Source organism: Peromyscus leucopus, chromosome 20 (assembly GCF_004664715.2).
Source record: "Peromyscus leucopus breed LL Stock chromosome 20, UCI_PerLeu_2.1, whole genome shotgun sequence".
NCBI classification, from domain to species: domain Eukaryota; kingdom Metazoa; phylum Chordata; class Mammalia; order Rodentia; family Cricetidae; genus Peromyscus; species Peromyscus leucopus.
In genome coordinates, this window is record NC_051080.1 from 23,433,797 (window position 1) to 23,446,830 (window position 13,034).

The 13,034-nt window shown below is 44.4% G+C and overlaps 1 protein-coding gene across 1 annotated transcript in view; it reads right to left on the reverse strand.

Annotated features, from left to right (window-relative positions):
- The window catches only part of Kcnq3 (potassium voltage-gated channel subfamily Q member 3), a 294,855-nt gene that overhangs the window by 40,768 nt on the left and 241,053 nt on the right, over nucleotides 1-13,034 (reverse strand). The window contains exons 2-4 of the mRNA XM_028876019.2: nucleotides 4,238-4,328; nucleotides 3,353-3,479; nucleotides 1,628-1,800 (exon numbers count right to left, since the gene is read on the reverse strand). Coding sequence (XP_028731852.1) covers nucleotides 1,628-1,800; nucleotides 3,353-3,479; nucleotides 4,238-4,328 — 391 coding nt within the window. The remainder of the gene's footprint in view (nucleotides 1-1,627; nucleotides 1,801-3,352; nucleotides 3,480-4,237; nucleotides 4,329-13,034) is intronic.

The following is a 13,034-nucleotide window of genomic DNA, read 5'->3' on the forward strand; positions in this document are numbered from 1 at the left end:
GGTGCTAATTTCCATGGTGGAAGCCAGGGAGACTTTTTGGAGGTGGGGCTTAGCTGGTAAAAATAGGTCACTCGGGGTGGGACTTTGACAGTCTTCTTTGGTTCCAAATTCCTGTCTTAATCTCCACTTCCTGGTCTGCTGTGATGTGAATGCCTGCATCACACAGCCCTGCTGCCACAGACTCACGGCTCTGTCAAATCTTCCCCACAACATACTGAAACAGTAAGTCAAAACGCATCTTTCCTTCCTCTCTGTTTTTGTTTTTGGGGGGAGGGCATTGTGTAAGAACAGTGTCAAGGTAACAGCGAGAGTTCAGAGGTGTTTCCTTCGTAGCTTCACTATTTTTTAATTAGTCTGCTTCTCTAACTCTGTTAGGTTTCTCTGCCCATAGTCTTGTCTTCCCCACAGCATCACATGCACACTGCACTCATGTGAGTTCATGCAGGCAGAGCAGGAGGTTCTCCTCTGAGGGTCTGCCCTGAAGGAGATAGGAGAGCAGAAAGAGACTGTGTATTCCTTCCGTGATGGTTGTCTGAACACCTGCCTCTTGCTTTGTAGACTGCAGCTAGGAAGCTCTGTCTCCCAGGCTCCTGCAAGCCAGGCGATTCGCTGGCTGCTTCTTTAGAAACAGCTGCTTGATCACGTGCAGCATGCAGATACGCCAGCTGTGCTGGATTATTAAGAGGGGGTCTAATAGCTGACACTGGGAGTTCAAATGGGCTCTTCAAGGGATCCCTGACTTTATATAATTTTCACCAGCAGCTCTGTGGCAGAGCCTGTTCCCTCACCTGCCAAGGATCCTAGTGGTTAGCCCTGGGACCAAGGGATTGGTGTCCAACCAGTGTCGGGAAGCAACAGAAGCAAATGCTTTCCCATGCTTAGAAATATGCTCTGCAGGATCTGCAAGGCCTTCTTTTCCTGCCTTGGTGACTCAGGGCTCAGTTCCCTGACACATGAGACCTAGCTAGCTTACCTGACACAAGAAGCATAAACCAGCATTACATGCCAGGTTGGTAGGACCCTGGGGTGTATTTGTCCTGGGAGCGGTACTTGGCCTATCCTAACTGTAGGATCAACTATAGAAGTTTCACCCTCACAACACGGGCTTCCATCTCTGTGTTTCTGAATGGCAGAGGAGTCAAGCACAGAACTTGGCCCAGAGTGCAAATAGTGGATTTAGAAAACCCCCAAAGTGACACAGAGTTTGGATCGAAATTAGTCTGTGCGACTTCCAAACCTTCCCCCCCTGTCCCATGCTGCCTTGTGTGAGCTCGCTCTACCCTTTCAACCACATGGAGGTACAGATATTACCTCTGAGCTGCTGAATCCTCAACGGTCATCCCTACTTCAGAAATGAGGAAACCGAAGGCCAATGAAGGGTGAGTGATTTAACCAGGTATTTGCATACAGTGGAGCTGAGACCTAAGCCCAGGTCTGCCTGTGGTCCACATCTTCTCTGGACCACATCCGCATACACTTTCTATTTCCTCCTCCCTCCTTGTTATTATCATTATCGTCAGTGTTGGCAGCATGACTACCCTCAGGGTCACTATAGGAAGAGGTGACACAGAGAGGCACAAGCAGGAGAGAAGCTTGCGTCACTTCGTGGCTTCTCTGCTACACTTACTTTGCTGTGGGCACAAATAGCTGAGCCCAGGAGCTTCCAGGTGCCACCCCTCCTGTCCATTCGAAGCATGCGCAGGATCTGCAGGAAGCGGAGGCTTCGCAGGGAGGTGGCCAGGACATTGCCCTGGTTTCCCACGGCAACCACCGGCACAGAGGCAATCAGCACGAAGATGTCTGGTAAAGAGGACAGACCGTGGCAGAGAACAGGGAGAAGGTCATGAGGAGGAAAGACACCATCATAAGCGCTGTCTGGGGACTGATGACCATGTGTCCAGCAGGGGCTGGCCTGAGCAACTGTGTTGAATTTGACATCAACCGCCCGTAGTAATGGATTGTGCTGTGGATGATGAGAAACAGTAACTCTGAGCACAAGTGACTTCCTAGGAGTTTGGGAAAGACACCACTAGACTTCAACTCTGGCTCTAGAGCTCAGAGGTACAATTTCTTAAGGACCCTTGCGTGGCACTTGGCATTTGGTATCAGATGAGTTGTGAAGAAGAGGAAATTGGGGGTTGCTCAGGATAAAGAAGTGAAGCCTGACTCTCAGAGACTGTTTTAAGGGTTTTGTTTTTTTTTTTTTTTTTTTTTTTTTTTTTTTTTTTTTTTCTGAGTAAGCAGGATATGGGAACTCGGGTATGATTTTTTGAGTGATTAGTCCAGGGGCACTGGATTTTTCCAGAATTGTTATATTGGGGTGGCATGGTGGTTTGAATGAGAATGGACACCCAGGCTCATGTGTTTGATTGTTTGGTCCCAGTTAGTGGAACTGTTTGGGAAGGATTAGGAAGTGCTGTAAGAGAGGGTTTGGCCTTATTGGAGTGTTGTATCACTTGGAAAGGTGGGCTTTGAGGTTTCAAAAGCCCACACCAGGCCCAGTTGCTCTCTCTCTCTCTCTCTCTCTCTCTCTCTCTCTCTCTCTCTCTCTCTCTCTCTCTCTCTCTCTCTCTGCCTGCTGCCTGTATATCAGGATATAAGCTCTTAGCTACTGCTCCAGCATTATGCCCATCACTGGGCTCCCAACCATGATGGTTATAGAGTAACCTTCAGAAACTGTAAGCAAGCCCCAAGTAAATGCTTTCTTTAAAAAGTTGCCTTGGTCACAGCTAAAAGGCATGTACAATTACAAAAAAAAAAAAAAAAAAAAAAAAAAAAAAAAAAAAAAAAAAGTTGCCTTGGTCACAGTGTTTCATTACAGCAACAGAATAGTAACTAAGACTGGTGGGATCTGCTGCTCACCAATTATGAAACTGGAAGAACTCAGTTTTGTGAACTTCACTTTCAATCTCTGTAAAACAGGCAAAAATGTGGTCTGGTCTGAGAGAAGTGCACTCTCAGCCATCAGTGGTGTGGCACTTCCTGCCCCTGATGGCCTAGAAGATACAGGTGATTTGAGCTGTGAATGAGTGTGCTACTAGTCTAGCAACCACTGGCACAGAGGCAATCAGCAAGAAGATGTCTGGTAAAGAGGACAGACCGGGGCCGTGAATGAGTGTGCTATTAGTCTAGGTACTGGAGATACACATTACCTGGTGCTCTGTGGCTTCTTTACAACCCAAATGCCAACAGTGAGCCCAGTCCCTAACTACTGAGATTCACTGCCCTTATCACATCTTAAGGAATAACCCCAGGAGATGGATAATGTGTCTCTGCATCCATACGACTTCCTCCTAGAAATGGTGTAGGGGAGGACTGAGGCCACCAACTGGACTCCATTGTCAGGGCTTACCCAACATGCACAGGGGCTTCCTGGCAAACTTCAGCCTTCCACGCCAGCCCTTGTATCGACAGCAACATCCGGCGGCCCATATTCTCAAAGCAAACTCAGCTCCAAAGATGAAAATAGCAAATGTTTCCTGTGTGGAAGAGCATATGGAGGGAGGTTACCCAGTACCCAGTGTCAGGACTCCTGAGATCGGAGGAACTGGGTTTCTGTGGCTGCTGCTCTAGTGGTGGGAATGCTGGGGCCAGGGAGAAGAAAAAGTGGCAGGGGAACCGCCTCTGTCCAGTTTTTAGGCACTCCTGTCTTCATCTTGGCACAGGAACTATCCAGGCCAAATGAATCCGTGCCCATTTCTTTTCCAAAGATTCCATTCCAACCAATCATTCAGAGAGTCCCGTGAATTTATTACAAATCCCCAAGGAGTAAAGTCAAACACAGTCTGCCAATGCCATCCAGACACTGGCAGGACTAGTTGGCCAATGTTGCTTGCCTTAGCTTTTGGGCCAGCCATTGCCCCAAGAGTTTCTTAGCAGCATCCTTGGCTTTTACATTTTGAGACATCAAAGGAGGATCAAGGTTTAGAATGGAGTACATCTTTAGGTGAACTTTTGGAGGGCCAGAAAGCTTTTTGTTATCACTTAAAACATGATGGTTTTGGCTTGCACTTGTGTGCCCCTTGTTTCTGTCCAGAACAGTGGATGGTCATGAGGAAGTCCACACCTATGGCACACCTGGCCAGGCAAGGGAAGCACTGCTTTTTTTGGACCTAAACTTGGCTAGAGATATTAGGAAGCTGCAGTCCAGGAGAACAGTTTCCAGAGGTTGACTCCCTACAGGTGCAAGTGGCCTAGCTTCCATCCCAGAGTACAGGGCCAATGGCCCATAGCTCACCAGCAGCAAAAGCCAGTCTCCAGACACAGTCTCGTACTCCTTGAAGGTGGTGAGCACTGCCAGAATCAAGCATCCCAGAACAATCAGAAACCTAGAGGGAAGGAAGAAGGAAGGAGGGAGCTTGAGTCCTGGCTGGTCCAGCAAGCAATGGCAAGAAAGGGTCAGTGAGGGCACTGGACAGTGTCACGTGCTTCATAGATTACCCCATTCATTCCCCACAGCAATGATGAAGGTGGGTAAGACGATGAACAAGGCTGAAGAGGTTAAGCAAGGTGCACGCTGTTATTTAACCAGCTACTCAACAGAATCAGTAGTTTAGACTTTTTGATTTTTTGTGTCTTGGAACACATTTTCTGATCAACACACCTAATGATCCACCAAGCTAAATCTGCACCCCAAACTTTGTCTAGGAATTTAACCACAATCACCAACCCCTTCAATGTGTTAGGCCTTTTATTTGAAATGAATAACTCCCAAATCTACCAACTTGGAACCCCAAATCCTCTTCTCAGGGGACAGCAAGGGTGATGGTGATGTTGATGATGACAAGACCAGCACCCCTCACCACTACATTTGATCAGTACCTGTCACCTGTGATTTCACACATGCCAGCTCATCATCCTTAAAGTGACTCTTAAGGTCAACATGACCATCCTCCTGCTGCAGGATTTTTAAGACCAACATGATGTAAAATGTTAAATGCTTAGTCCTACAACACAAGACAGCAACCCAGCTCTGTGAAATTTGCCTTTAGTTGCCATTGAGCATGGAAGTGGATGCAGAGGTTGGGATAATGTATAAAGAGAAATTTGATGTTCCAAGCTGAAATCATGTGGCAGAAGTAGGAGCCTTTACTCAGGCTGTTACCCTCTTCCTCCATCTTGCATCTGATAAACCTGGGGATGACTCCACAAGACATGCATGATTATTCTCAGTGAGTCATGCCCTTGTAATATTGCTTCATCTGAGTACAAGCAGACCCCAAAACTCATTCCTCCTTTGCTTGCTTTCGTGTATGGCAAAGACCACTAGATAGTCAAGCCTGTGACTGTGGCACACTGCATGGATCCCCATCTACACAGAATGGAGCTAGAGAATCTCTTGCTGGCCTTGTAAAGGGCCTGTGGGGGCTGCATGTGGCAAGGAGCTGCCGTGGCTCATGAGGTTTCACCTCTGCTCCCAGTTCATGATATCATGAAAGTGGGATCTGCCCTACAACACCAAGATTGGTCATCAACCATCCAGAAAAAAACATAGCCCTCCCAAACATCAATTGCTGCTCTGTGAAGCTTCAGCGTAAGACCCAATTGGACTACTGATGCTCAGAGACTGTGAGGTACAGAGAGAAATGGTATCATGACAATTCACTAAGATAGCAGCAATTTGTTATACAGAGTGATAGAAAATTCAGTGTGGGTTTGGAATGTCCCAAGTGCATCTAACTTTCAGAGTTGCATCACCATATGGTCTAGGTTGCTTGGCCTGTCACATTCCACTCCTGGACAGCAGAGAATGTACCAGCTCCTCTTCTGTATCCAGTGACTACCTCATGTCTCAGTGCTCTAAGTAACCCACAGTTGCTTAAAGAAGTCATTGAAGCAACTTCAGTAATTCCCTGTTGCAGAAATCAAAGACACAGAAACACACACACACACACACACACACACACACACACACACACACACACACACACACACGCACAAGTACACACAGTATTTATGTATAACAGCCTTCCTTTATCTGTGGTTGCTTTTTGTGGTTTCAGTCATTCAATGTTAGCCTAGTCTGAAAATATTAAATGCAAACTCCAGAACCCAGCCATTGATGGATATTAAATTATTTTATTACAATTTATTACCATAAGTGTTCTACTTTATGTTGGTTATTGCCATTAATCTTTTACTGTGCTTACTTTGTAAATTAAGCTTTATCATAGGCATGCAGTATATATAGAAAAGTGTAGTATGAATAGTTTGGGTCTATCTTCCATTTGGGCGTTCACAGGGCATCCTTGCACATATCTACTATGGACAGTGGAGACATCTGTATCTACACCTGTGAACAGAGTCAGCTCAACAAGGACTGTGGTCAATGGTTGCTGTCATGGTTAGCAATAGAGGAGGGGTGAGGAGATAAGAGGCTCCTGAAAGAGAATCCTCCTGGCCTCAGCAGGACTGAAGAGGTTGATGGGGAAGAGGAAAAGGACCACACTGAGAATCTTGTTGCTAGGAAATACTGAAAACAGATGGTCAAGGGGCTGTGCAGTAGCCTGGGACCCAAGAAGAAGAGAAGCTTCATGTGAACCTGCTAAATTTGAGGCCCAAGTGAAACTCTACATTGTACCATAAAACCCTAAGTTCAAAGTTGACAAGAGAGGTTGATCTCCTATGGAGCTCTAACAGTCAGGGAGAGAAAAGTGGAGTATTCAATCTCCCACCACTCAATTTCAACCTAGTTCTTAACAGCCCACAGCATGCAGAACCTGGACTGTGCCAGCAGGGGGCAGCCAACCACCACACAACTAGTTAGGCATGGCTTTCCTCAGCAGAGTTATTGGGATCTACTCTCTGAGACTGGAGAAAGACCAGTAATTTATGGAATATAAATCATCTAGGAAGCCCTTCCAACCCTGAGAAGAGGAGACATTTTTTTTTCAGCTTCTTGTAAATTTCAAAATGTCTTGAAAATAACTTGATTTCAGAAGTCAGTCTCGATGACAGAGGCCAGAGTGTGTGGGCAGCCGCATCCCTGCCGTCCATTTCCTTTCTGTCTCTTGCACTGTGGGTGCCTCACTGACCACTCCTTTTCTTCTCTCCTTTGCCCTTTGCCAATTTTGGCTCCCTTTCTATAGCCTCGACTGCCTCCTTCCCTTACCTCTCCCTACCTTGCTCATCCCAATGTCTCTTCCTCCACCTTTTCTCTTTCCTCCCACCTTCTGCTCTGTGCTCACATCCTCTCCCTCCCCTCTATGGTTTTCAGGTTCAGAACAAGAGATATGGGCAGAGATCCCTGTGAAGATCCACCAGAGCCTTTGTGTTTACAGTGCCAGGCTGTGTTTGAGAACAGTGCTGGTCAGTGTCAAGGCTATCTGCATGCCCATTGGCTCCCCCTGTTTCTCATTCAGCACTCTTTCCTCATCCTCTCCCATCTTTCAGCCAAGGTGGAGCTCAAGGAGTCAGGGGAGAGACACGGAAGGGTCACTTTGAATTGCACACCCTTCTAAACTGTACGGCTCCGACGATCAGTACAAGGCTTAGTGCATCCTGTCCAGGTAAGCTCAGTACCCGACCTCCACCAGGCAGCACACAGGAGGACACAGGCAGCTTTTCAGACAGGGAGGTGAAGGAGGACCAGCCATGTCACTGAGCTAAAGAGATGGAAAAGGCCCACGTTTACATGGCCACTCCATGTGGTGTTCTCTCTTGAGAATTTCTCCTGAGAACATCAGAAGGGGAATGGAAGTGTCACTATTTCGTATACATCCTTACACAGATAAGGCCCACATGTCCACATTCAGGTGACAGTGTCACCAAGGGAATAAGAGACTCCCCTTTGCTGAGAGCCAATAGGGGGCCTTGATGGAGAATCTGTAGGAGATGTAGATAGTATAGGAAGGCACCTGGCCACCCCATTTTACTGAAAGGGCAGTTCCCTTTCTGCTCCTCTGGACCCCCACATTTAGAAAGTCTCTGTCCAGGGACCCTGCAGGTCCCCTTTACTTGCAGTTGTTCTGGGACAACTTTCCATCACCAGTGGCTCCAAAATGTCCCACAGAGTCAGGGAGGCAGGCAGCAGCTGGATCCACTGGATTATCCTTCAAGTTCCTGCATTGGAAGGGATGAAGGACCTGCCATCTTAGCCAGGTGTAGGCAGACTGAACTAATAGAGCAGTGTGGTTGGCTCTCTCACACCTGACCAGACTCAAGGCAATGCCATGGGTCCTGGCACTGGAGAGATGAAATATCTCCAATGCAGAGAGCACCTTCAGACCATATCAGAATCCTACTGATCCTTCAGTGAAATCTGTCAGAGGTAAAGCACCCACTGTGTGCCAGGTTGCTGCTATTCTTTTATTTGATTTTTGATTGATATATAATACTTACACATGTTTTATGAGACTTAGTGTGGAGCTTTGATTCATGTAGGTACATGCTGTGTGGCAAACAACTCAAGGTAACCAGCATACCACCTTAAATGTGCCATCTATTCATGGTGAATACAATCAAAACAGACTAAATGTGCTTTGTTATATTTCTCCTGTTGTGGTGCGAACTTCAGAATATGCTCTTCCTACATAACAATATACTTGTTGACCAACTGTTGCCACTTCTTCCTCCCCATCTTCTCTCCAGGTCCAGTAACCACCATTCTACTGTCTACTTCTAAGACGCCAACCATTTTAGATCTCATGTATGAGTGAAATTGTGAAGTCTTGGTTTTTCTGCATCTGACTTCATTGAACATAATACTTTCCAAGTCCTTCCAGATTATTAGAAATGACATCACCTCATGATTTCAGTGGCCAAACAATATCCTATTACATAGTAAAAAGTAAAACCAAACAAATGAGATTATGTCAAACTAAAAAACTGGCAAAGGAACGAAAGAGTAAAAGACAACCATTTATCTGAGAAAAAAATTGAAACTATACATTGATAAGAAGTTACTAATATCTATAATATGTAAAGAACTCAAATGATTCAACAGCAAAAAAAATAATCAAATAACCAAATTACACTGGTCTAAAGATTTGGATAAATTTTTCTAAAAAAAAAATATAAATATAACCCACAAGGAGTAATTAAATCGCAAGTAGTCAAAGCCTCAAAAGAATATTTGAGCCAGTCAAACATGGTTGATGAATTACTTTTGCCTTGCAAACTTTATAGTATGGATTGGTTGAGACTACCTGGAATGTGGGATTTAAACTGCTGCCAACTTAACTGGAGGAAATGTCATTTATCAACTGGTAATGTCTATTGGGTAAAGGACAATACTAAGAATTTGCCATGTCTTAGGGACATGGGTATGAGCTCCTAAGTACTATTCTAATTATTTCTCCAGTGTTTCCTTTTCCTGACTGTTCATGCTGTACCCCACCCAAATTCTAGCAACCATGATATTCGAGGAATCCAAATAAGGCCTCTTCTTGTTCCTTCATTTTATAGAAAGCACATGTGTACACCAGAGGTTTAAATAATGTGCATATGAACATAACATGACTCCTGAAGAGTGATGGTGAGGCTTCAGAATGACAATAAGGTCCTGGCTTTCCAGTTCTCAGCCTATACACCTCCCACATTGCCATTCTTGGCTTTGTATTCAATAAACTGGAAAGGACTTTGACAGGATGTGTGCTCTTCCTTAACATAGTTAAATGTGTTGCCTTTCATTAAATACCACATATCTCAGGGCTAAAACTGAAATATCACACACTAGGAAAATTCAGGGAATTTAAGTAAGATATGTGTTTACTTTGACTTTTGAGATCAGACCTATGTTCTCCCTTTTCCTTCTGGAACTCATTTTCTCTGCTCAAATGTGGTGTATGCTTAATTATCGGTGAGGTTTAAGTAGTTCAAAACAATGTCATCAGATGTCAGGGTCTAACAGTACAAACAAAAAAGTACAAAGAATAATTTAAAAATGATTCACAGCGATTGCTTCTTTTCATCTTGCTAAAAGTTGAAGGACTTACAACTACAGAATCAACAACACCCCATGAACTGAGGCTGCATCTCGGGGTGAGCAAAGCAGCACATACACACACTAAACAGGGCAAATGTTCATGTGTCATGATGGAGTACAGTCAGAGACACCTTATCTCTGGACCAGAGAGAGGGAGAAAAAAATTAAAGAGCCCAGGAGAAAGTACCCTTGTCACTTACTTTCCTGCGTCCACTCTATCCTTTACATACCTTTCCTCACTATTTATCTAAGCAGACCAGTCAAGTCCTAGCTCTTTAGCAAGCAAGTCAGGTTCTCCCACATCAGATCATGCCAGGGCAGAATGGATAAGAGGGATAATCCCACTATACACTACCTACAAGAAATTCACTTTAGAGTTGAAGGCCCAAATAAGTTGCAAGTTTTCAGACAGAAAATGCTATCCCATGGAAAGGAGTCAAGATATAGCAGATGTAGCTCTAATAATATCATACCTCAAAACAGACATGAAGAACAAAATTGCCCTGAGAGGCCAAGGAGAGCAGAGCATCACAGACAGATAAGGTTCAACCCATTAAGAAGATACAGAGTTGTAAACAAATGCACACCCAACAACAGAGCTCCAAATATACTATGCTTTTCTAGGCTCATCTCTTCATTCTTTGCCCCTATAAGCATAGCAGACTTAAATTTTAGTCAAAACATAGAATTGAAGATTCTATTCCCTCTCCTAACTCACTATCTTTCTCTCATCCAGTTGATGCAGCCTTTTTCTTTGAAGCTCAGGTCACTTCCTCTATATCGCTCCTTCCTTCAACAAACTGTTGGATGATCACTTATTACACACTACGAGTTGAGAGATGACCATACTTGTCTCTCAAGTGCTTGTAGTTTGTTGCTTTCCAAACAGTAGTGTGTGTGTGTGGGGGGAGGAAATCTGATCATTCTCAGATGATTTTGTTTTTAACTTTTCATAATTTCATGCATTCCTTGACATGGCCTGACCACTTTAGGCTCTGGGCATCCAATGACAAACACTGCATATCTTAGACTGTTCCAATGATGTAAGGCTCCTATGATTTCATTTTAGGAAAAAAGCTCATGTCACAAGGCAATAGCTGAAGAAACTTCCTGTCTTTAGTTCTGTTTCAAGCTCTGCTGTCTACTCTCTCTCTAAGCTTCTCCCCATGTCTGTGTGTCTCCATCTGTGAAGTATGCAATTGGAGGGAATGGTACAATAAGTCTCCTGGGCTATTTTTATGGGTTTGGGATAGATAGAAGAATCTGAGCTTAGATATCAGCTGTACTGCTTTGCTGCATGGAGGAAAGCTTCATCATTTGGAAATGGTAATGACACAAGCTCCTAATTCAGGGCTGCTGTGAGAAGTAACAAAGAGAATGCTCTTGGGCTATATATACAGTGTCACCCTTGACACAGCATGTAGACCTGACCTGTGCCAGCTTCAGTAGGAGTAAATTTTAGCTTGAATGGGTCATGCTAGCAAATAGTCACCACATGGCTGACAGACTCACTTGCTAGTTCATCAAGACCTCAAATTACTTATTTAAAATTGGAAAATCTAGAAATCACAAGTCCCAGGAAGATTGTATCTCAGTTCCGTCACACACTGCGCTATCCACATGATTCCAAGTGACACTTTTGTTCTTCCTAAAGATCCACCCAACCTTCTATAAGCATTCTTTCTTTTTGGAGGGTGGACGCCTCTGCCTGGGGATAAGTTTATTAGCTTTCCCCAGTCCAAGTATCTCTCTGTTATCCTCTGCAATGCCAGCTGAAATACACACCATTTTCATTAGCATGCCATCAACACTGTCTTTTCACTCTGTTCACATCTGACACTTCCATATAAAGTCAATGCTGTCCTAGCTCTGGCACATCACATTGTTTTTCCCTGTGGGATAGTGATAGGTGCCATTAGCTAGGTACTTGCATTGTCCCTGACTGTGGTATCTGTTTCCTTACAGAATACAAAGTTTCATTATCAACAAAGCATTTCATTTGGCACCCCAAATTTGCATTCTAGGCTACTAGATGCTACAGAGAGATGCAGGGTTATATTCTAAGGATTATCTTCAGACTGTAGGCACCTGCTCTGTTTCCCTGAAAATTCAGGGCAACAAAGGAATAGATCAAAGGCTGTGGAGCAGAGCTGTAGCAAGCAGACCCTATGATGGTCCCCAGAATAGATTCATCCTAATGACACCTCTGGGGATTTCCCACTGCATAAAAGAAGCTAGGACTTGTTTCTAGTGGGTAGGATATGGTAAGGAGATAGGATGCCATGCTTTGTGATTAGGTTACAATGGACTGTGAATTTTACCTTGCTTCAGACTTTGCTTTCATGAAGCAAGCTGTTGGGTTTGAGACATCTGCATGGAATTGAAATAAAAGTGCCAGTCACCTAACAGCCAGCAAATAATGGACCCTTTAGGAATGGGCTTTTCGAAACAGCCACTAAAAGGGTTTTTGTAGAGAACTTTCTTTAGCTGAGTCTTCACAGGCTGATGACATGATTCTGGGAGCCACATCTGGACTCTGGATAGAGAGAGAGGGAGGGAGAAGAAGGAGGAGGGAGTTATGAAGAGAGAGAGCAAGAGGAAGAATAGGAGGAAGAGGAAAAGGAAGGAGAGAAAAGAGATTATTTCTCATGTGTGATACTGTGTTTTGGGGGAGACTGTTATACCACAAAAGACAGAAGTACAGGCTTATTAGGGTATAGATCTTGGCCCAGCAACCAGGGACTTTGAATAGATTTTAATTTCCTGAAATCTCACTTCATTATCTATAAAACAGGAGCAACACACAAAGGGATCTCTGCTGTCTGAATACTCTTTACCAATCTCTTGGCATGTGGGAAATCTTGTGCAGCATAAAAATGTCTCATAATTAAAACGTACTTTCCTAATAGGAGCTCCAGGCTCGGTGTGATTGACAGTTGTCATGGGGGTGACATGGCTTTGTACATCAGCCTCTGCTACTTCAGCAGACACCTTGAAAAGCTTAGTCAAAGCCATTTGCATAGTAAAAAGGCCAAGCATACAGCACGCAGGACTCTATGATGGTTGAATGGAAATGATGAGAGCTGATGACTGATTGATTGATTGATGA